The 25,114-nt window shown below is 41.5% G+C and overlaps 2 protein-coding genes across 5 annotated transcripts in view; one reads left to right on the top strand and one right to left on the bottom strand.

Moving 5' to 3' along the window:
- accs (1-aminocyclopropane-1-carboxylate synthase homolog (Arabidopsis)(non-functional)) overlaps window positions 1-25,114 on the bottom strand; it is a 160,752-nt gene that overhangs the window by 7,807 nt on the left and 127,831 nt on the right. The window contains exons 1-6 of one of the 2 annotated variants that reach the window (XM_015964811.3): window positions 5,191-6,136; window positions 1,687-2,426; window positions 1,539-1,598; window positions 1,398-1,468; window positions 1,214-1,283; window positions 479-545 (exon numbers count right to left, since the gene is read on the bottom strand). In XM_015964811.3, the coding sequence (XP_015820297.3) occupies window positions 479-545; window positions 1,214-1,283; window positions 1,398-1,468; window positions 1,539-1,598; window positions 1,687-2,426; window positions 5,191-5,830 (1,648 nt within the window). In that variant the 5' untranslated portion in view covers window positions 5,831-6,136. Of the gene's footprint in view, window positions 1-478; window positions 546-1,213; window positions 1,284-1,397; window positions 1,469-1,538; window positions 1,599-1,686; window positions 2,427-5,190; window positions 6,137-25,114 lie in introns of those variants that run through there. The other variant, XM_054733206.2, reaches the window with a different exon arrangement.
- Window positions 6,633-25,114, top strand: part of furinb (furin (paired basic amino acid cleaving enzyme) b) — a 168,334-nt gene continuing 149,852 nt past the window's right edge. For 2 of the 3 annotated variants that reach the window (XM_015964814.3, XM_015964812.3), the window contains exons 1-2: window positions 6,633-7,093; window positions 18,115-18,394. In XM_015964814.3, the coding sequence (XP_015820300.3) occupies window positions 18,218-18,394 (177 nt within the window). In that variant the 5' untranslated portion in view covers window positions 6,633-7,093; window positions 18,115-18,217. Of the gene's footprint in view, window positions 7,401-18,114; window positions 18,395-25,114 lie in introns of all 3 variants that reach the window. The other variant, XM_015964813.3, reaches the window with a different exon arrangement.

Genomic DNA, 25,114 nt, shown 5'->3' with positions numbered 1-25,114 from the left:
AAGTGAACTACACCTTTAAAATTAACTGGAAATGTTGCTTTTTGTTATATATCTGTATTACTACCCTAGAAATCTAGACAAACCTAGCAGTAGCAAGACTTTTCTCGGCATAAGATAGCTAACCAGACAGTAAGATGACTGTTTGCTGCCTGGAACTGCAACAGAAAACGAGCTTAAAATAATAACAATAATAACAATAATAATAATAATAATAATAACAATTTTGTTTTGCTGTATTGGTTGATTCTAACATAGTTTATGTGCAAAACAAAGACAAAGATTTCTAATCATTACTGTTATAACATTCTTATTACACACAGTGAATATGTGTGTGTGTGTGTGTGTGTGTGTGTGTGTGTGTGTGTGTGTGTGTGTGTGTGTGTGTGTGTGTGTGTGTGTGTGTGTGTGTGTGTGTGTGTGTGTGTGTGTGTGTGTGTGTGTGTGTGTGTGTGATCTTCCTGCACATTTGCATGCTCACCTTTAGGATCACAAATTACAGCAGCAACACATGAGAAGAGAGAACCACAGCCATTCATCACCACAACCTGAAAACACACACACACACACACACACACACACACACACACACACACACCTAATAAAGCCGTCCTCCACAGCAGCAGGTTACGTACGGTAGCATGATGCTTTTGATGAAATTTTACTGTTGATATGATTTGACTAAATGTTTATGGTTGAATGCAGCTGTAATTACATCCTCAAGTCTTGTGTTATAATAAGATAATAAAAAAATGGATGGATGGATGGATGGATGGATGGATGATGCAATAATTCATATCCATAGCTAAAAAATATTCTGGGTAGTCGTCTGGCTGTTCAGAAACGTATGTTGGACAAGTGTGAGCGTCGTGCCACCACAACAAAGTCTGAAAGCTCATAAAACTCCTAAAAGTGAAACAACCAGGTTGAGAACAAAGTACGGGGATGACTGAGAAGCTCCTACAAATGGGAAAATCTTAAATGTATCACTGAAATATTTCTTTCATAAATCAGTATTTACTAAATAAACTGAGAGATTGTGCAGTAAGTCGTGTGTTATCGGTATTTAAACCAGGTAGGAACACGGTTTTCATCACACTTTAACAGCAATCTGGGAGTTTGAGGAGCATTAGCTTGTTACAAGAAAAAGCAGCAGCTGAGCTGATTTAACTCGAATACTAAAGTCCAGCAATAAAAAACAAACTACTTTACTCACGTTGTCTGCGTTCAGCGTCTTCGGGGAGCCGCAGTAGTGAGTCAGGAACTTTGCCACTTCCTCTCTGAGGCTGAGGATTGTTAGAGCGTAAATGTTTACAGTCAAAATAAAAGTCAGAAAGTACGAACTGTGAATTATTATCATTATTTTAAATGCAAAGATAAGATCCTCTGAATCGTCTCACAAGGTGCGTCCCGTCCAGTCTGAGTACTGCAGCAGAGACGGCTCGACGTAAAGCATGTCGGGTCTGGTCAGCTGTTGCAGATCAGAACATGAACATGAAGAATTTGCAGTTACATCAATGTGCGTGCCGTTTCTGTCTTACTCGTGCATGAAGCAGATCATAACACAGTTTGTTCTCACTGGTGCCCAGGTTGATGATTCCCTGGAAACAAAAACAAATGTTTCTTTTTTTTTTTCTTTTATTCAGACACTCGGAGCAGAAAGGTATTTGCGGCGTGATGTCCGCGTACCTCGGGGTTGTCTGTGACGTGGTATTTGTTCGCTGCATACTGAACAAAGCCTTCCTGCAGAGTACCTTGATGCTGTCGGATGCTGTTGCCTCGTTTGGACAGGTACACACTTGGGCTCGGAGCCTCTGCCCCTCTCGGTGTTGCCAACACGTTTTGTGACATCTGGCAGGCTGTGACAGATGTGGGCTGTGACTTTTCTGCCTCATGAGTGGAGATGACCTGCACCGTGGGAGCTTCTGCGGGTGGCTGAGATGAGGATGATGAGACAGGGGGGGCGGCTGTGGTCATCCGAGGAGCTGACAGATGAGCCGAAGGTGAGGCAGAGGGATCAGCAGTCTGGGCGTCCTGTCTGGAGGGGAACAGGGCCCCCGTCAGCATGCTGAACAGCTGCAGCTCATGCCGGCGCTCCTGTTCTGCTCTCCTCTCCTCACGCTGCTCTCTTCGCTCCTCGGCCCGCCAATCCCGCTCCAGCCTTGCCTCTTCCAGGGAGAGAAGACGCTCCTCTGCAGACTGCTGCCAGTTCAGGAAGCTGGCCAGGGCTTTATCCAGACTCTCCCGACCACTGCACCTGCCACTCCCATGGCCCTGCGAGGATCTGCCGCCCCTTCGATGCTTTCTGTGCCTCACATTCGCTGGTGTTTGGTTACTCTCCTTATTAGGCAGCTCAAGTGTTTCTTGTGCCACAGGACCATCTTCAGGCACAGCTGCTGCAGAACCGGTTGTGTTTAGGTCACTAAAACCTAGAAATGCAAACAGAAAATTGCTTGTTTTAATAACAAACTATGATGATGTAGCAATTAAAACGTATTAATTATGACCAATAAGATGTGATATTCCATATAAATATGAAATATAAATCTGATTGATCTTTGAATGTTTAATCAGAAGATTCTAGGGTTCTTTGCTTATTCAGGGACCATAAACACACTTCGTATTAAATTCAGACAGTCAGTATAGTTTATAAAATGAATTTAATTGAGATGGAAGCTAGATGTTGTATCAACCGTTCTTTGTATCTGAGAGAAACTGTGAAATCTGGCTGTAAAAGAATGTGTTGTTTGTTATAAACTAGAGAGTTGTTTATTTATAAACCTCATCAGACTAGGGATGGGTACCGAATTCTGGTACTTTTTAAGGTACCGACCGAATTCCATAGTACCGACCGAGCACCGATTCACGTAATTTCAAACGGTGCCTCGTTTCGGTACCCGTCCTTCATAACGAGAACTTGCCAAGACAGCTGCGCATGCGCAAGAGCGTTATGTCGTCGCTCGCTGCGAACCAGTTGTAAACAGAGCAGCACGGTAGAAAGAACGCACGCTAACGCTTGGGTCCACTTCACTAAATGTGATGGGTAACTGGGTGATGATGAAACCAGCGACAACGATCTAAGTGAGACATCCTCATCTTAATCTGCTCCGGTAGGTAAATATAATTAGCTTGACATGTTAGCTTCCGTTTTGCTAATGGTGCGTTCGCTTTCTCCTCGGAACTCCGAATTTCCGACAAGAAGAACATGAACGCGCTCTAAAGTTTGGCTTCACTTTACTAAATGCGACGGGTGATTGGGTGAAGATGAAACCAGTGACAACGATCTAAGTGTGAGGCATCATCGTTTTAATCTGCTCCAGCAGTTAAATAAACTGTTTAAGATAACGTTAGCTTGGTATGTTAGCTTCCATTGCTACCATTGTTATCAGCTAATGGTGCGTTCACTTTCTCCTCAGAAATTCTAACTTCCCAGTAGGAAAAATCAAAGAAAAAGGACGGCAAAAGGAATGAAGATACACAGTAAATTTAGTTCACAGTAAAGATGTTTGCTTCAGTTTAATTATCAGCTTATAAAACTACAAGGACGATGTTAAAATACAAACAGTTGAATGTTATTTATCATGATATATATCAAATATTGTTATATATTGAGAAAAATATATATTTAATTATAAAAGAGAATTAAAACAATAAATACTCAAAAGTATTGAAAATTGGTACCGTTAAGTACCGGTATAGATTCGTAGGTACCGGGAATTAGTACCGGATCGATTCAAATGCCAAAGGTACCCATCCCTACATCAGACACCCGTATGCAGGCTTACGATACCCAGGTATGAGTTGCTAACGGCGGTCCGGAAGGTTGCGGTCAGAGTGGTGAGGTCACCGGACGTCAAAACCACAATGCTCAGAGATTAGTAGCTTCCTCTGAGTTCAACTTCCCCGGCCATGAGATGCAACCCGGGGTCTGCAGATTAGGTGTCTAAGGTGGATGTCTGAGAGTTGAAGTATGCTTGGCTCTTAGAAGAGCTGGTTGTCTGGTATCAGCCGCAGCGTTGCAGACAGTTTTTGACTTAAGGTCAAAGGAGAAGATGGTTTCAAAAATGCTTCTTTCCCAAAACGACCGGCACGAGGGTCAGCGAGAAACTGAATTACTCTGGAAGTAATTCTTGTTTTATTACCATACCATAGTTTATTTATATAGCACGTTTAAAACGCAGCATGGGAGCTGCCCAAAGTGCTGCACAGGCTAAAACAAAAACGCGACCATTCTAAGGAACTAAAACAGAAGATAAAAATACCAGTCAAAAGCAAATAAAACATGATTAATACTAAGAACACATTAAAACACTAAAACGAGTCACTGTCTAAAAGCCAAATCGTAAAAGTGGGTCTTTAAATGAGATTTAAAAACCGCCAGTGATGGAGCCTGCCGAACTCCAATGGGCAACGAGTTCCACAGCTTTGGGGCAGCATGCACAAACGCTCGTTCACCCCGCGATTTGTATCGCATCCGCGGCGTACACAGCAGCAAAAGGTCATCCGACCTCAGCGTGCGCGTGGGTACATATGGAGTGAGCAGGTCGTTGAGTGATTTAAATACAAAAGTCAATTACTTAAACTGTGCTCTGAAAATGACAGGGAGCCAGTGAAGACTAGAGTGAAGAAACTTTGTTATGATTTCTGGCCAAGTTTGGCCAATCTGAATTTGACACGTTTCTGAGTATTTACCAACATCCCTCAGCAAAAATGTTTTTAACCTTAATATGTATCTTGTTGCAATGAGTATGAGTGTAAACAATGATTAACTTGTTAAATCAAACACATGGTGATTTGTGACATAAATGGATCATTGTAAGAACAATATTCATTTTAGATTCATTGATTTAAGCACAGATTACTCAAACATGTCATTTAAACATCTTGTTCATTCATCACATAGGATTATTTAACTTATAACTATAACATCGTGGAGTCTTCACTTGTTCAGAGTGAAGAATGTTGTCTGGCTTTCACAGAGAGTGCAGGAACTTTAAGAGAGAGTATTTATTTGAATATTTTGTCTTCATGGTGTGTAAACACGCGCTGAGCAGAACCTTCTGGATTTAGAAGGCTAAATAGAAAGTGGATTTATGCTGCAAATGAAAGGTCACTATGTTGGTCAATATATAGGTGAAAACTGACCCCTTTGGACGTTACAGTGACACAAATTCTAATATTTAAGATGCCAACCTGAGGGAGAGATTCTTGTGTTTGATGAGCTCTCAGCCTGACCCAGTGTGTCCTCTGCTTCCAGCAAAGACTGCCCATCCGTTTCCTGCTCATCTCCAGAGCCGTAGTACATCTCAGGTGGGGCCACACCTGAGTTCAGCATGCTCTCCTCAACATCCTCACATTTAATATCCAGTCCTTCACCAGCCTTTGGGGGCTGGCCGAACAAAAACCCACCCGACGAGACAGGACCGAACGAGCCTGCCGAGACTCCTTGCAGAAACGCTTCAGATCCACCTGGACTTTGGAATACCTGCTGAGCCACCACGGCTCCGCCCAGGGAGGAGTAGGTGATGGCCGGACGGTTCGCCAGAACTTTATCCATCACGTCATAAAACTTCCAAGTCCTCATTTTGTGGTTGTCTTTGATGCGCCGGTATTCCAGCTTCATCTTCTTGATTTTCTCCCTGCACTGGTCACCTGTGCGGTAAATGCCCTTCTCGCGTAAAACGTGCGCGATGCGGTCAAACACGCGCTGGTTGCGCAAAGAGCTCTCCAGCTCAATCTGGACCGACTCATCGGACCACAGCTGGAGCAACTCCACGATCTCCGGGTCGGTCCAGTTGCTGCCTCGCTCGTGCCTCCTGCCGCGATAGTCCATGATAAGAACCCGTTCCAGCAAAACGCGGGGCCGCCTCGCGCTAGTTCAACTTCTCACGCACCAAACAAACACGAACAAAACCGCATTGTTTATTATATTGTTTGACAGGTTGTTGCAATTCTTAAATGTTCGGTAGCAGGCTTGTCATAACTTGGAAGAATTGGGGAGCGCACGGAGACAGAAATATCTACATCCGGGTTGATGGCACATGCGTGCTGTCCTTATTCCGGGATAACTTTTGGCTCGATTAAACGGGCTGGATTTAGTACAAAGCTGTAGACACAACCATGCCGAGTCAAGACAGACTACAAGCTGTGCGTTATGGCCCCCTCTACCGTACGGTGTACTGTTTTTACCTGTGGATGTAATTACAAGGTGTGTCCACACGGGGGCAGCAAAACACAATAATGATTCACAACGCGTGTGTATTTTGTTTACAGGTGTGGCACGGTAGTCCAACCAAACGATACAATCACGAAATTCATATATTTGCCATAATAAATGTATTTTATCAATGGAAAACTGTACGTGTAATTTTTTTACATTTGATAAATATTTTTAATATAAATATTAAACATTGTTGTCTTTTTTTACAATGCTATAAGTTAATTATATTTTATCACCTGCTTAACAATGCTAGCTAGTAATACAAAAAGGTAAAAATAAGATGCAAGAGGAGTTTTATAGCTTGATTGTAGGCTGAAAAGTGAGCCGCCCCTTTAAACCTGAGTGGTGAAACAAATCAAACGCACACTTTAATCCGCTTGGCTCTAAATGTGACGTATTTCCTGGAGAAAGAGGTTTGTAGCTGTTTGTTATCATCCACATCCAATAGTGAACCGCTACATTGTAATATGCACGAGGGGGATCTGCTTCCACCCCTTTTCTACCTGTGAATATTTGCTTTACGCATGTCGTTAATTATTATCTTTTAATTTCCATTATCGCAAAAGTTGAAACGGCTGAAAACATGTTTTCCTTTCAATCGGAAACGCGAATGTTGAAGTTAAGAGGTAAAAATCTCACCATGATGATGGAAACTTACTGACGAGCAAGAACGGAGAATAGTTGAAATCGGAGAATGGGCGCGTGTGGGTAAGATTGTGATTAATTTGATTAAATGTAAAGTTAGGAAGTGAAACACCCCTTAAAAAAGAAAAAGAAAGAAGGAAAAGGGGGAGTCTCTCCACCCGGAGCGAGGAGGAGGCGAGGATGAGGAGGAGGCATGACGTCTCGGTCCTTGCTGGCATCTGACTTTTTGAGGTAACTAGAGCTTTGTTGTTGTTTTATTAATTTTTTGTTTCATCTGAATAAAAAAACAACGAGTGTGATTCGTTAAAAGCGGAAAGGGAATTTGAGATCAGAGCGGAGGGAAACAATGGGAATATTCTCAGGAAGCGTTTCACGATCTCTGCCAGCGCTTCCAGCAGCCTGCTCCCAATCCTCCCAGTCAGGTGAATCCTTTCTTCTCCCATCATTAAAATCACGTGAATTCTTTTGAAATGATTTTGGACAGAACTTAGTGGGACAACTACCAGTTCGGATCGGAAGCGCCTCCTTTCTGAAGTTTGTGAGTAAGATTTTTCTTTTATCAGTTCCTTCCTGCAGCAGCTCTCTGGTTATTTCAGATTTATGTTGTCCATCCTTTCTCCTCTCCTGCTGCTTTTTTTCCTCTCATTCACTCTGTAGCCTTAAAGGTAAAACCTGCATCAAGATCTCATCAGTGTAAGGCGAGAATTGCTCTGATAAATCTCAGTTAGAGCTGCTCCTCAGGCAAGGCATATATATATATATATATACCTTATATATATATATATATATATATATATATATATATATATATATATATATATATATAAGGTATATATATATATATATATATATATATATATATATATATATATACCTTATATATATATATATATATATATATATATATATATATATATATATATATATATATACCTTATATATACCTTATATATATATATATATATATATATATATATATATATATATACATATATATATATATATATATATATATATATATATATATACATATATATATATATATATATATATTTATATATCCCCACTTTCTCTTGTAGCAACTATTGTTTTTTTCTCATCTCCACTTGAATTTTAGAAGTCAAGGTCATCGGCTAAAGCTCGACTCAGAGCATCTCACCCAGACGGATTAGACTACCCAACCAAGTTCATCTTTAAAGCTTCACTTTTTTATCTGCCAAAGGTTTCCAGTTGTGTTTGTATTTACGTCCATCAGGGGCGGTTCTAGAAGGAATCCAGGGTGGGCCAGTGCCAGTGCCACCCTGACAGCAAGCTTGGACCCCCATCCCCCTCCCAGTGCCTCCCCCTGCTGGAGGCGGAGCCTAAGCATTAACAAATCCTGATCGTTGTGATTATTTAGCCTAATGCAAGCTGTGGAAACATGTGAATGTATTTATCAGAAGTTGAAAAGAGATCCTTAAACATATTCATGTTGTTATTGAGATGACGCGTTTTTCGAAACTAACTGAAAAACTGTTGTATCTAAAGCAGTGGTTATCTACTAGTGGGGCACAACCTTTGGGGGAACGTCAAATGCATCACAGAAAATAATAAACACTGATCTAAAGTTATTTAACTGAATTACAGGTTTTATATTGTTGTAACTGCTCACTAAAATCTGAAATATAGGCAATATTTATAGTGTTTCCGTACAAAATTGCTTACCTCAGCTGATGATCTCGAACTTCCCCATTTCCTCTCCACGAAAGGGTTAAACAGCATTGTTAATCCTCCAGCCACAAACTCCGCGGGGCTCACGTTTTATAGAAGGCATAAAGCAGAGATGCAGCAGAGGAGAAGGGACTGTAAAAACAAACTCGTCCGCTGTTATAACTCATCTGTAAACTAGGGCAGGGTGTGCGGTGGATGAAGGGAAGTTTAACATGGGGAACAATGCCAAGAATCAGAAAAATGGGTTGGATCTCTCCATGGAGCACAATTATTTTCACAATTGATTGCCTCCCCTGGACACATTACTGTTTCTCCACACAGCATTGTATCAGCCTTTTCCCATCTCTGAAGCACATGGGTAGTGGGGGTGAGGATAGATCAGGTTTTAGTGGCACTCGTGGCACATTCTCTCATTTCCCGGGATGGTCATCCTGCAGCTTCCATCCAGCCATGCGTCGCCGTCCAGAGCGAGCACCGGCGTGTCCATGCATGCACCGCCTCTAGTTTTCCAGCAGCTCTCCAACTTTGAGCAATTTTTTTCCCCCTCTTGGGAGAAGATACTTGGCTGTCAGCGATACTTCACAAATGCAGCCGCTCGGTTGTGTGCCTTGGGTTTTTCAGTGAGAGGGCAGCTCGGAGCACATGGTGGGTGTTGATTTGGCTGATGGGCTGCCTGAAATGGAGCTGGAGTGCTGCATATGGTCTGTCACAGCTTCATGTGCCCATCATTACCAATGCAAATTGTCTGCTCATCCCCATTAAGTGTATGAAATCACATCTCACCGGGGTGTCACTAATGCTCACAAAGTTAACTGAATGCACGCGCGTTCTTTTGAATTTGTTCGCGGGAATGTTGTATTGAGCAGATGTGGGTCAAATATTTTCCACACGAGTGTGTAGGGGAAGGTGAAGGACAGTTGACTTGTCTTAAGTGGCTTTTTGCATTTGATGGTGGCCTTGGTTAGCCATGTCATTTGAAATGATTCCAATTCTGATGACAAATACCTTCGTAGATTTACTTGGAATCACTCGGAATCTTTTAGTTCTTTCAGCATCGAGGCTGAAGTCTGATTACATGATCTGACTTTAACTTGGTCAGCTCAATGCCACTCTCAGGCCTGAAAATTGCCTTTAAAATGTACTTTTCAGGAAGTATTCTTAAAAAGAAGTGTGGGGAAATGTTGATGACCTGACTTGCACATTGGGGGCATTTTCTGATCGCGTTTAAAAGGTATAGATTATGCAAAACTCATCTTTTGCATCCCTTTGCGCTGATATGTGGGTCTCTTCTGTCTCTAAAAAACTCTTAAATGTGAATAAAACAACTATCCGTTTTCTGTCGGTATTTGATTTTAGGAATTATGTGCCTAAAACAACCTGTTTCAACAAGTCCCAGATTGTGATGTCACAAACGGGGACATTAGAATAAAACCACCTCTCACGTGCAAAAGAGAGCCGCTGCTGGAGGAGGAGTGACTCTAATCCGAGCATATCCCTGGTATCGGAGCTTAAAAAACCCATCCATCTATTTTCTCTAAGTGTTTGGTTTTAGGAATTATGTTTCACCCGGACCGAAATAAGTGACGCACATACACACTGCACTGAATGAACACGCGAGTAGCGAATGTAACTTCACTTTTTCTGAATCCATGGCAGACAACGTGGACCCCGGTGGAGTGCGAAAAAGACAGAAAATGTCAAAGGTGTGGGACCATTTTTCACTTTTCCTGGAAATTAACAGGACTCCCTCTCACCTGCTGGAGAGAGTCGCTGCTAAAGGAGCAGCAGCTCTACTCTGAGCCCCTCCCTGGCATTGGAGCTTCTCAGCTGGGGCTGTGACGATAATTAAATAAATCAATTAATTGTACGATAGATGAAAATGAACTCAATAATTTTTCCAGCCTCAATATATTGAGGTTAAGAAATGTACAACTCTATTATTATCATTATTGAATTGCAGTTTTGCTTGTTGAGACTGGATAAGCCATTGTATTCATTGTTTTGGAGAGACATGGTCTATTTTATTGTTTTTGTTGCAATATAGGGAGATAATAACAGTGTGCGAGTCCTTTATTTTATTTTTTTGTTTGTTTTATTTATTTAAGTAGAAGTTCTGATTCTGGATATGTTAAATAAAGGTTTAAGTGTTGCATTTTAAAGAATGTACTTGCATTATCATGATATTTCAATGTTACATAAGTGGTTATTTTGGTCTTGATAATGTAGACATAATTTATCGTCGATAATTTGTTGGACAAGATATCGTCCGGCAAAACTTATTATCGTCCCAGGTCTATTCTCAGCTAACAGCACCCTGAGCGGGGGATGGGTGGGCGTAGACAGTTCCAGCTTGTGACAGATCCTTGAAACGACTCATTCTGGAAGGCACTGAAAACATCAAGAATTAAACTGCTGAGATTTTTTTTTTAATCAGAGGGATTTTGTGCAAGAACAATGAAAATATTTTGCATCGACCGTAGAACTATTCAGAAAAGAAGTCAGTATGTCTACTTTGAACTGAACTTAAGTGAATGCGGGATGGTTTCCAGTACCTGTTCATGTTATTGAAGCTTGACAGTCAGGGTCGCTTTTTTCGTGGCACTTTCTTTGCTTCTTTTCAGCAGTCACTATTATGTGTACCATTTATTTTGCTAACTGTTTGACAAATCTCATCAAATATGAACATTAGAAAAAGTTGCAAACAATTCAGACATTAACTGACTTTATATAAGCACATTTCTGTCAACTAGAGGTTTGTTAAACATGGTAAATAGTCAAAGTTGGAACTAATGTTCCACTAAAACGGCAAAAGTGTCAAATAAAATACAATTATATTAAAAGTGATGGGTAATATTCAAAATAAACCAAAAATGAGTCTAAATAATTAAATCCCATTGACTGGGAGCACAACAGATGAAATTTCAAAGAACATTCTGTGCTTTTAAAAGGGCGCTAGTAATTATCTGAGCAGTTTAATAAATTAGAAATATTTTAGTTTTTGTCAGAATCTGTTTCTTCGCTCCATCATGCAGCCTTCCAGCTCATCTCAAAGATAATTTCATATCTCAATAATTGCATCAAGATTTGTTTTAACGAGCAATTTAAAACTGCACATAAAAACAGCTGAGAAGAAATGCCTTTTTTATTCTATCAAAAAACATTGAATTTAACATTCAATATTAGATACTTTTTAATGGGGAGATGGCTGTCACGAAACAAATCGGATTAAACTGAAAAAATGAATCGAGATATCCTGCAAACAGTAGAAATGCATCAAAGCTAAAACTTCTATCTGATAATGAAGTCTGGCTGATTTACTTCTGCTGGAGTTTAATCTGGTGGAATGCAACTGCAGCAATTTCACAACACACTATAACTTTAGAAAAGTATAGTGAAAAAGATTAAAACACAGAGAAATAGTGTTACTGCTGCATTATTTTAAAAAAAAACTCGTTATAACAGAACCTGCTCCTGACAGTCCTTCACAGATATTTGAGCCTGTTGCTTTGGGGCCTAATGAGGTCATCAAAATACAAATGAAGAGCCAATGTGCATGGTGTTGCTGATTCCTGCCTGTGCTCCAATCTGCGCAGTCTGCAGTAGCAGCTATTGAGAAGCTCCTCAGAAACCTTTGCCGTCGATGCCGAGCACGGTGAAAGGAATGCTTATTGCAAATTTTATGCAAAGTGTTTTGATAAAAACGAGCTGGTCTTGCGTCCTCTCTTCTAATCGGAGCCGTACAGAACACCCACTTTATCTCCACGGAGTGAGTCACACTCAAGACTTCTGTCAATAGTTTGAAACACAAGGTGATGAATAATTAATTCTGAGCTCTCTCGTTAGTTAGCATATTGCAGGTCACGTATCCACCCCGCTGTTTCTGCAGCCACTCTGGCTCCCCAGACGTTGTGCAGCAGCAGATTTTCTATTTTCACTGGAGTTTAACTTCTAAAGTCTCCAGTAGTTTGTGTCTTATCTCATTTTAGTTCTTTGATGTATATTGTAAGAGTAAGCAGCCTCTTGTTAACTCCTCTCCAGGCTGTGTTTTGAGAGAATTAGTTTTAAGCATTTTGTTATTATGTGCTTGTTATTTTCCGTAATGCTGTACGAGTCTAGAAGATCCCCCTTCCTTTCCTCCTGTGTGCCCCCCTCTTCTCTCCGAACCATCTCTGTGACAGCAGACCCTGGTTTTTTGTGGCTCCAGTACATTTAATGAGCTCAGAAGAACTGCTCCAAAGAAGACTGACAGCCTCTGGTTATGTTTCCAGCTACTCTCCTGATGCACTTAAATCACGCCCACTTCCACACGGTGTATCTGGGAGGCCACAGATGTTTTCCTTGAGTTTCTCCTCTTCGTTCTGTGTCATTAGTTCTAGACCAACGTTAGGGGGGAACATTTGTAAAGTAAAATTAAAACAAAACGTTGCTTTTAGTTACAACAATATAAGGGCAGCAATTTAATTACAGTTGTTTTAGATACAATAGTTTTTCAATCGGTTTCCAAATGTATTTTGGGAAAAAAATACTTTGACATCTTAGTTATCAGTTTCCAGTGATAAAGTATTTGTCTCAGCATCTCTTTTCAACTTCAAATAAATTCATGCTTTTGTTCCATATCTGGCATGAGGCTGAATTATCAGGCGTAAATCTGCCCTCAGCAGGTATGGATCCAAGTTTGCTGTGTGGGTGGCACTGGCCCACCCTGGACCCCCCAAGAACCACCCTTGAAGATAATAATAATACTACTACTACTACTACTACTAATAATAATAATAATAATAATAATACATCAAACTTATATGGCGCTTTTTAGGTCACTCAAAGACGCTTCACAAAAAGACAATAAACACGTAATGAAACAACAAATAATGAACAAAACTGGGGGCATGCTGGGTTAGTTTTAGAGGAAGCCCAGTTTGAAGAAGTGGGTTTTAAGCAGTGATTTCAAAGAAAGAAAGAAGAGAGAGAGAGAGAGAGAGAGAGAGAGAGAGAGAGAGCATTCCTGATGTTTAGTGGGAGAGAGTTCCAAAGTGTGGGGGCAGCAGCTGAAAAGCTCGATCCCCTATATCTATAACATCTGTAACATTAACAGGTGAAGGGCAGCAGTAGCTCAGGAGGTAGAGAGGGTTGTCCAGTAATTGGAAGGTTGAAGGTAACGTGTCCTGGGGCAAGACACTTAACCCACCTTACCAGCTGGTGGTTGGAGGGACTGACGGGGCCCGTGCTCAGACGCCTCGCCTCTGTCAGTGCGCCCCAGGGCAGCTGTGTCTACAATGTAGCTCATCACCACCAGAATGTGAATGTGTGCGTGAATGGATGAATGACACACTAGCTCTTTGGAGTCCTGTAATTCTGAAAGCGTGTTGCCGTTACTCAGACAAAACCTGCATCCTGGATAAAAAATTTTATAGACCAGTCTTGGCCCCCCACGTAGCTACAGCTCTCCACGACGAAAGAAAAAAAATCCCCTCTGCCAACAAACTCCCCACATATAAAACCCGATGTCATCTCATGGTTTCAGTGTGAAGCAACCCTAATCTTCAAAGATCCTACTGCAGTCCGGAGGATTTGTTGCTAGTGTTCAGTTGAGAATGGGCTGATATGAGATTTCTTAAACAAAAGGACCGTGTTTTTGCAGCATCGTCATGCAACAACATACAAATACAGTCACCTAAAATTAAATGCAGTCCTCAAATAACTCATTAGTCTTTGACTTTATATACACATAAATGATGTTTTGTTATTTAATGGATACCGCTGCTCTTGAATTTGGATACTGGAGATGATTTTATTACAGTGCAGGTGAACAGAAGCAAAGAAGGAAAGAAGAAAGCACGACTGAGTGTGGCTGTGTTCATTTAACACACACACACACACACACACACACACACACACACACACACACACACACACACACATTCTGCTCATTTTCTGCATCTCTGTACAGCACACAGAGTCAGCAAAAACTCCAGAAAGCCAACAGGACATTATAGAAAACATGTTTCTTTAACGGATGTCTAGAACGGTGAATGGCTTTAATAAAATATAGAAGAGGTACTAACTCTGTTTAATTATAGTGATAAAGTAAATGTAATGAAATGTTAATTTCAATACAAATTTATAAACTGTAGCTGTCTGCAGTTTATAAAGACTGAGGAGTCGTTGATGTCGTTAGGACCTATTGTGTTAGAATGGTTGTTTTGGTTAGATGCAGGAGGGGCGTGACCTAGACTGAAACTGTTTTGGAATTACGTTTAGAGCTGCATTGTAGTTGCTGGAAAGGTGAAACCTGGGGTCACATTCCTCTGTTTAATTTAACCATTCTAGTGCAATTGGTCCTAACGACATCAACAACTCCTCGGGGGGTAGAGAGGAGGGGTATTCATAGGTAGTTTCAGCTCATTAAGAAAAAACAGACAGCTACAGTTTATAACAGGGAATCTCCCATATTCCAGTCAGAATAGCCAAAGCTCCTTGGATGAGAAGCAAAACGTCTTCAAGAAACTAAAAAGGTCCAGTTGCCTTCATTAGAACTCTTTGGATTACCATGACCTGGACAACTGAACCTTCACCAGCATATTCCAGTATTTAAATATTCTGTTGATGAAATAGTCAGTAATCAGATTGATCTTTGCAGCATGCATTAGCACAAATAAGATCAAATGTTACGTAAAACTAAATTGCATTCTAAACATGCTTTTTGCATGTAGCCACCAGTATAGCTTGTCCTTTTTCTTCCACTGACCCACTTGCACAATTAGATTTATGTTAAATGTCACCTTGTGTGTATGATTATCTTGTTATTTTTTATTATTAAATCTTAAATATTAGACTATTTGACATTTTAGCTCAAAGATTTCTCCTTGTATTTGCTTGTAGTCTGTCTAAAATCAGCCACACTAATCTCATAAATTGGTATTAATGTTTTGTGGGTTTAGTTATAATTGCCTGTGTGAAACACAAGAGACCACTGAACAGTATGGGGTGGTATGGAAAAAAGAAGCATTCAATTAAAGATTTAAAGGTTGTTTCTGCTCAATCTAACATCTATTGGAGGGTAGATTTGATACTTATTCTAATAAAAATGTAATGGAATGTACCAGAATAGTGATGCTATTCTTGGTGGTGTCAGCAGACACAGAGCAGAGGCTGCTTCGATTCCTTCCTCTTTATCTTTTAAAGATTAAACTTTTATACTTAACACACACATATATATATACCCACAGCCTACATCTCCTCTCATATGAAGTTACTCAACTTACCTCAAAGCCTTTCTTCTCTGAGTGCGACTTACAGGCTCAGAGCTGCAAAATCAAAGGGCAGAAGAGACGTGCGGCCTATGCATCTTTTTTCGTTTGAACGATTTCTCAGATAATGTAATTATAACGTGTTAATTTACAGTTCATTTAACGTATACTGATCATGTCATCATACTGTACTTAGGAAACAGTCGGTTGGTTTGACTTTGCAGAACATTGTGAAACAAAGAGCCGGTTTCTGAGTCAGGATTTAAAAATAGTCTCCCCACAGGTTTTTTTTTTTTTTTTTTTTTTTGCCATTAGCAGTATTGGTTTGCTTGGGGCTCCGCCTGTATTGCAGCAACACTGTATATTGTTACCATACATTACCATTTCAGGTCTCACAAAAAATATAAAGTAGAATAGAGAAATAAGTTGGGTTTTGGTGGATCCATTGTCTGCTTTGATGTAATATTTATGCTTTGAGCATTTCTCATCGCATGGCAGTGGGCCAGAAGCGAATGAAATGGTAAAAGTGTAGGAGTTTAACAGTACACTGATCATATGGTCATGGATCGAAATACAAAAATTGATGGAATGACAACGCTGCCCGGCCAAAAAAAAGTTGCCACCTGGATTGAAGATAATGAAATAGGTACGAGGCTGCTATTGGATAATTACTACGTGGGTAATTATCTTTCAGCTGGCAACAAGTTATTTAACACAACTGGTGCAAATGAGTTGCGTCTCGTTTCTTAAACAACCATGTGGAAAGACATATCTGGGGGTTGTGGAAAAGATGTTAGTCTGTTTGAGAATCAGATCGTCGGCATGCATCAAGCAGAAAAAATAACATCTAAGGAGATTGCCGAAACGACTAAACCTGGGTTAAGAACTGTCCAACGCATTATTAAAACTGGTCTGATGAGTCCAGATGTACCCTGCTCCAGAGTGATGGGTGCATCAGGGTAAGAAGAGAGGCAGATGAAGTGATGCACCCATCATGCCTTGTGCCTACTGTGCAAGCCTGTGGGGGCAGTGCTATGATCTGTGGTTGCTGCAGTTGGTCAGGTTCAGCAACAGGATGTGCTCCAAGAATGAGGTCAGCTGACTACCTGAATATACTGAATGACCAGGTTATTCCATCTTCCCTGATGGCACAGCCATATTCCAAGATGACAATGCCAGGATTCATCAGGCTCAAATAGTGAAAGAGTGATTCAGGGAGCACGAGACATCATTTTCACACATGGATTGGCCACCAGGGTCCAGACCTAAACCCCATTAAAGCCTCTTTCTGTTATTTTCTCCCTTATCTAATGGCACCATCTAGTGGCTGACAAGCATATCACACAAATAGTCTTGGTCCGTTTTTTTTAAGATGACAACTTCATGTTTCTTATTTATAAATGTGCTTCTGTAGCCGACAAACAGAGCAAAAACACGTTGTTTTACAGGCATTATTATCATGTCATGTTGTGTTCGCACATATTTATATTTTAGAGACTCATTTGTTCGTGGAAAGATCATCAACTCTGCATCAGCCGAGGTATTCCTTAAATTCGAAGCATGATGCTTTAAGATTTTTTGGGACGTGCTGGAGAAGGCTTTGTGCAGCGGTCAGACTCTGGATGGAAATAAATCTGGTGACAATGTAGAAGCTTATCGAAATAATTCTACAGCAAATGTGCGTCAAAATCAGAGCTAAAGGCAGCCCAACAAAATATTAGTGTGTGTGACCTTTTGTTTTGATGGTGACTTTTTCTGGGCCAGGCAGTGGATTTATATAACAGACTTTAATTTTGAAAACAGCTTTATTTTGAAGTTCTGCTGACATGCTGTTTTTGCACCTGTTCCAGCACATCACATCTCACGGCTCGCCATGACACTGCTAGCTTCTTCAGTTAACACATCCAAATGTGTTAACTGAAGAAGCTAGCAGTGTCATGGCGAGCCGTGAGAAAGCAGCCAGAAGAAATCGTCCCTCCCCTAGGAAATGATTGTGTTCAATCGCTTATCATTTCATGTTGTATCGATCGGTGGATCCTAAATCTAATCAAACCGAAATGGCATTATGACTGAATCTGAGATATCGGTAAGGATCAAATCATAATCTGCTATTGATAAAATATCGTACCACGATCAAGCTAGTGATTTACGCCCCTTGTAAGATGTAAGGCATGGTTTCTGCTGCACTTTGGGGTCTGTTTGGGCCTGATGGAGTCTGAAGCAGTTGGAATGACCCAGTTAAGAAGGCCATGTTTTTGTTTATAGCTTGCTCTGTCCCCCCCTCTTCATCTCTAGGCCACTGTTCTACTTTGCTGCTGTAAGGTAGAGCAGCCATCTCTGCCGGGGAAGCGGTGACTGACAGAAGAATCGGCCGCCCCTGTGAAGAGTCCTCCTTTTAATGGATGCCCGGGTGGCCCTGCTGCTCACGTGGACAGGTCTTGTCCTGCTGACAGCTGAACTGAAGTGGACAGACACATCAGAGATCTACACCAACACTTGGGCTGTTCAGATCAATGGGGGCCCTCAGGAGGCTGACCGCATCGCCAGAGAACACGGTTTCATCAACCAAGGCAATGTAAGTTCATCCCATGCCGTTACAGTTATTACTGTTGCATTTGCAACCTTTGTTTTCTGCGTGGGTGCAATATTTTCATCTGCAGACACAAAGTCACTAAGACCATCTAGCTTATGCAGTAGGTGGCGTGATTGTTACTATGCGGCAGCATCAAAGTGGAGCATGACAAAGTCTTCATATGACACCTCCGGGCCATGCTGTTTGCGTAGCATAGTGCTGAAGTGGGGCCTCTTCCCCTTCTTGTCTTAAATGGAGCGTGCATGATTCACTGACGTACTAGCAGACATTATTGTTTACAGAGATGTGTTGGAAATAGGAATGATAAGCCATTCCTCTCTCTCTCTCTCTCTGTCTCTCTTTCTCTCTCTCTCTCTCTCTCTCTCTCTCTCTCTCTCTCTCTCTCTCTCTCTCTCTCTCTCTCTCTCTCTCTCTCTCTCTCTCTCTCTCTCTCTCTCTCTGTCTCTCTTTCTCTCTCTCTCTCTCTCTCTCTCTCTCTCTCTCTCTCTCTCTCTCTCTCTCTCTCTCTCTCTCTCTCTCTCTCTCTAGCATCTGATAGGTTGTTAAATGTAATTATGATGCAGGCAGTTTAATTCCAGCAATTGTGTTTCTGCTTGGAACTTGTCAGGTCATTCTAATTAATACATTAGCTTCATGTGGAACAGCTCTCAAGCAATAAACACAATCCTCATATAGAGAGAAGCACTGCTCTCAGGCCTAGTCCACACGTAGCCGGGTTTTTTAAAAACGAATATCCGCCCCTCCAAAAACTTGCATCCACACCACCTCGTTTTAAAAAAAAACTCTGTCCACACGTACCCGGATAAATACGTTGTTAAGGACATGCCAGACCTGTAGGCGGCAGTACTTCCCACGTTCTTAACCTCGTCCTTCGTCTGTGGTCTTCCGCAAGGAGCAGTAATTCCGCTTGCAAAAACAAACAAGCAGAAAGCGCTTGGACAATTGATGGATCGGGTAGTGACAGAGCGCAGCTCTGAGGGCTTCCATGATGTCGGCTAGTGTAAACACAGGTCGCACACGTGATGTCAGCATTTTTTTGTCGCGGAAAGTGACGTTGCGGACCTTAAAAGTCCGGTTTTGTCCGTCCACACGCAGACACCCAAAACGGAGAAAACGCAGATCTTCACTTTGGCCGGAGTTTTTAAAAAGATCCGTTTTCGTGTGAAAAAACTCTGTTTTCGTGTGGATGACAGGCCAAAACGTAGAAAAATATCTACGTTTTGGCAGATCCCCGGCTACGTGTGGACAGGGCCTCAGTCGGATCTTAAATCGCTGGAGTATCAGAACGCTCCCAAAACCAAACTTTCTCATATGTGTGCTCGGGTCTTGACAGTGTGCCGCCATTTGGCTTGCTGCTTTACTCAAGAGTTAAAGTCATTTGCATGCGTCTTAGTGGAGCCACCTGAATGCTGCATACACCAGCGAACAGCCCTCTTCCTCATACTCCAGTCCCTCCATCATCTGTCTCAAATACAGAGGAATTTCTGAGCTTTTCAGAGCTCATTTTTATTTAGTTTTACGTAGAAACGATGATTTCTCTAGAGAGCAAAGCCAGATGTTTTTATTTCCTTGTGATCCGTGCAAGCAGATGTGGTTGATTCATGACAGTTTGGGAATAATTAGCTGGGTTTTAATAAATGATTTTAAGTAAAACTTCTCCAGTGGTCTTTTGTTGGACTCTGGAGGGTTTTTGGACCGATCTGTTAGGGCTGCACTCGTTTCTGTCTGAAACAGTTAAAGAAAACTTCTGCGCAGTAACAAATCAAGCTAGGTGGAGAACCATCCTAGAGTTTTAGTGATTTGGGTAATATTGAATGTTTAGTATTCTGCTCACAGATCACAAATACATATTCTAGACACACGATGCTATAAAAATAACATCTCTCTGCACCGAGCTAGGCTATTCTTGCCTCTTGCGTTCCTTTCTTATGTGATTCCTTTACTTTCTTCTCTTTATCTTCTTGTTTCATCAAACCACAAAGACATTGCTTCATTCTTCTCTTGTGTTAATTAGTCAGTACATCAAAGGGAAATGTAATCACTCCAGGAAGACTTGACAACTAATGCTCCACGGTGATACTCTGTTTCTGGATCTCTTCTGCATCGTGGCGGGTTGTTGGTTTATTTCCTGTGACATTAGGCTCCTCCAGTCCAGAGGAGTGAAACAGAGTCTTTCCCCCTATTTCACATCGCTTATCCCAGCCAGAACCTTTTCCTGCTGCAAGGATGCATCACTTTTACATGCAAATGTCCTCGGTCTTAGTTTTACGGGGACACCTAAATGAGTTTCATTTTAATCTCTTACCCACGAGTAGGCGCTGTTAGGGACAACGATGTTTTACAGGTTTTGTGTGTGGGTAGGTGAGGGTATTGGTTAGGTGAGGATTTGCAGAGAAAGGGGCTTAGAGAGGAAATCATCTTTGATCCTTATTCCATAAGGCACTTAAGAAGAGCAAAGAGGCTGATGTATAATCAGAAGGTAATGGGTTTTTATCACTAATGTGATTATGGGATCATCACTTAATTGATTATTTGTTCACAACGGTCCTTAGAAATACACTTTTTTTGGCTTGTCCTCATGTAACCACATATTTTCAATAAGTGGGTCTCCAGGCTGAAAAGTCTACATCCGTGTCTATGTATACGTGTGTTGAATAACAGGGATTATGTTTTAAAGGTCATTGAAACTTCCTAGTGTAGATCGGCATTTAGTAAGTCACCCAAGAGCACCATTATATCAGTTTCTGCCAGGCAATGCGATCGATAATAGATTTTATTTGATATTATTTCTGTACCTTTGCAGCACTGCATCGTGTTTGCGTAGGAGCTCCAAACCAGACCCGAGTTTACAGCTAAATGGCACGCTGCGCTCCTTTTGAGCTGAGTCAGAATCGTTGTTTTCATGAGAATGGGCTGGCTCTGTGGGTGTTGACAGAATGAATCACCTTGGAGTAGATGCCTACCTGAACCTTCTCTGTATTTTTTTACATTCTTTCTGTATTCACAACCCCTCTAAACCTTGGTGTTAGAGGTCTATTTCTATTTATAGCTATCTCACTCAAAACACAAGGCTATAGTGTAATTTGCAATAAGCGATTTGCTGTCGTCGTCCGTCCCCCCCCCCCCCCCCCCCCCCCCCCCGCTGCTTGAGCTGCTGTTTGTGGCCCACTTCAAAAACCGCTGGAAAACACTCTCCCAGCTTTTGTTTTGCTCACCTAAAATGTCATTTCCATTTAATAATGAGCAAGTGTTTGATTGCATCTTGTGCCAGCTGTTAAAAGCACAACGTTTCTCCAAAATGTAATTTCACAAACACTGATAACTGCCCTGTTTATGGATGTTTTATGTTTTGCTTTGCATCAAAATAGATATGCACCCAGTGCAAGGGGCAATACTATTTCCAGATCTGTCTGATTCAAATTTATCTCAAACAGCTACAGATAAAATAATAAAATACTTTATTTATGGGTAAATTGTCTTTCTGGAAATTAAAACATTTCCAAGTAGCAGATCTGTTGCTGCTAGCATGAATCAGCACTTTGCAATGATGAGTTGAAAGATAGGAGAAAATGTCGCTCTTATTTGTTGCAATGGTGCATTCATGGACTGTCAGATTTTTGAGTTTCAGATGTGCCAGTCACCGATTAGGCCAAACTTTCTGAATTTGTATCTTTACATTAAATCATATATTATTCTAGACCTTTGCCCAGCCATTAAATAAGTCCTTCGCTCATATTTGTGATGCATTTGCAGTGGTCTCTGCAGGAATGAATGCCTTGTAAGTCATACTCTGGTGGGAAAAAAAAGCTCTGGTGTGCCTGTTTCAGCGCGAAGAATTCAGAGGAAGAGAAAGTAGCTTCAGATGGCAGTATTTGGACTCTTAAAGTTCCTGATATTTGGACATCTTGCCTCGGATTGGAAAACAGCAACACAACACAACTACTGACTTTGTTTGCTTTGCAGCATTTAGGTTTTATCTCCACAAAAAACACAAGCCTGGAGGAGTTCTGCTATGTGGTTGAGTTGCTAATACTAATGGTTAGCCTCTACTATTTGAGACGTTCTCTGCTGCTTCCTGGACGCTAAACTGTTATTGTGTATCAGGATAATGCCAGTACCAGTTAAACTGAGACGTTATACACTCTTACTGCACAGGGGATGAAAGACCTACAGTAGTGTTCTGTTTTACAGAACACTACGTCTCAGTGTGCCTCTGAAGGAGCTGCCCATGGTCTCCACAGTGGAACACAGTGGGTTTTCAATCAGAAGTTAATGCAAGAGATAGGTGTTGGAGACTATTTTCACATTTAGTCGGCATGGTAAACTCAGAGTGATGATCGTTTTATGTTTATGTTTATGTGCTTAGCAGACGCTTTTACCCAAAGCGACTTACAGTTTTTTTTTTTTTTTTTTTTTTTTTTACCTATAGGGCATGTTGTGATCTGTGGGGGAAACCGGAGTACCCGGAGGAAACCCACGCATGCATGGGGAGAACACGCAACTCCACGCAGAAAGGCCGCAGCCGAGTTTCGAACCTGCGACCTTCGTGTTGCGAGGCAACAGTGCTAACCACTGCGCCACCATGCAGTTTTAAAATAATAATAATAATAAGCAAACATTTGTTTATGTTTATTTATTTGGCAGACACTTTTATCCAAAGTGAAGTACAATTGGTGAACCTATGGGGCATGTTGTGATCTGTAGGGGAAACCAGAGTACCCGGAGGAAACCTATACATGCATGGGGAGAACAGAACATGCAACTCCACGCAGAAAGATCGCAGCTGGGTTTCGAACCTGCAACCTTCTTGCTGTGAGGCAACAGTGCTAACAACTGCACCACCACACAGCCCTGTTTCTCAGTGAAGGGCCTCTTTAAGCTATGGGTCCATACTAGTCAGTGAATCACATGATACTGGGCTGTACAGAAAGAAAATACATTTTACTTAAAAAATTTATCTCTTTTATGCAACTGCTAGCTTAGAAATGTAGGCCAGCATTAGCAGTAGTAAAAAGATTTTGTTCTGCAGGTCTATCTAGCCACACTCATTGTCTACACCATTGTAGCCTCAGCAGGTCTACCATTGGCCCGGACAGTTTTGTGTCTGGCCACTCACAGCGCTCTACGTTAATTGGGCTGGCTTTGCACCAGAGCTGCGACAGAGAAAAACAACAAAGATGTCAGCTTTGGAATGGCGCTCGTTTCAAACAGCTTTGGCATCAACTTTGGACATTATGGACTTGGGCTTTTATTTGAGACTTGAGCAGATAGAGGTACTTAAAGAGCAAGTCACCCCCTACCAGAGTCTAAAGGTTGGTTTATGCTTGACGCGTCCGCGAGGTCCGCACGGCTCCGAGCGGCCCAAAATTTCCGCAACGCGCACCTAGGAAAATCTCTAACCACGCGGACGGTCGGACGCGGAAAAACATGGCGGACCGGCAAGAACTAGTATGGCAGAGGTTCGTAAACACAGACATTTGTATGATTCAGCTCTCAGAGATCACCGTGATCAACATGTTGTTAATAATTCTTGGAGAGAAATAGCTCGCACTGTCGGAAAAGACGAGGACGCTGTTAAAAATGCTGAAATGCCATGTTGTAAACAGTCATTTTTACTTCTACTATGGTGTAGTGTTGGATGCATGCCGTAGAGCTCCATGCTGCCCCGTTCAGTTTGGGAGAATATTGGCTCACCGCAGAGACGAGCCGCACGAACCATAAACGCTGCGAGTTGTGAAGCGCGTTCCATCCGCGAGCCGCATCACCAAGCGGAAAGTGAATGCGTCAAGCATAAACCAAGGCTTACTCCACTCCCACTTCCTGTTTGAAAAATTCAACAAAACCTGGCAGACTGAGAGGGCGGAGCCAGTAACAAATACACACACACAGGCTCACAATGACATTGTGACATCATAAGGTACCAGCTAACACCATAGTGTACCTCTTAGCCAATAACGATGGCAGATTTAAATTCAAATGCAGTGCAGAGTTTTTACCAGGACGGCACAACACTGACAGTTTTACGCAGAATATATACATTTTAACTAAGATGCACTAAAGTGCCTAATTATTGACTACACGTGTCTACAGCACGATTAGACACTCTATTATTTAGTTTATCAGTAAAAAAAAGTTGATTTAGGGGTGACTTGCTCTTTAAGGCCTTTATTTCAAAGCAGGAAGCATTTGCTTTTTCTACTTCTTTGATGGCGTAAGGTGGACTACAGTCTCACTGGCTGATTCATTTTCTGAGTGTTGAATGCGTCACATAGTTCGTTGATCTGATTGGTCCTAGTAGCGTCCAATCGTGTGCGAAGACAGTTTGAAAGGCAATCATTGATTTTGCCCCACGGCTGGGATGTTTGAATGGGTCGTGGCTGGACTATACATTTACAAATGGGATGGCTTGCAAGGCTATGCAACTGCCCTGTAGTCAGTATGTGTTCCTGTGATCTGCATTTTAATGAAAAACATTAGAAAAGCTATTTTTCATGATATATCATGAAAAATTAGAAAAGCCCACTAGTCCTATTTATACATTGTAGGTCCATGTGTATAATGACAAATATGAAATAAATGTACCTTCTCTGAGGTGGACTGAAAAGATGGTATACAGATATTGAACCACTTTAGTTTTTACAAAGGCTGGCAAAAAATAGCAAATGTCTCAGAGCTACTCCGGCTGAGTTCTGGTTTTTACAG

Source organism: Nothobranchius furzeri, chromosome 4 (genome assembly GCF_043380555.1).
Source record: "Nothobranchius furzeri strain GRZ-AD chromosome 4, NfurGRZ-RIMD1, whole genome shotgun sequence".
Lineage (NCBI taxonomy): Eukaryota > Metazoa > Chordata > Actinopteri > Cyprinodontiformes > Nothobranchiidae > Nothobranchius > Nothobranchius furzeri.
The sequence above is the reverse complement of the archived record's forward strand: the minus strand, read 5'-3'. Positions and strand labels throughout refer to the sequence as shown.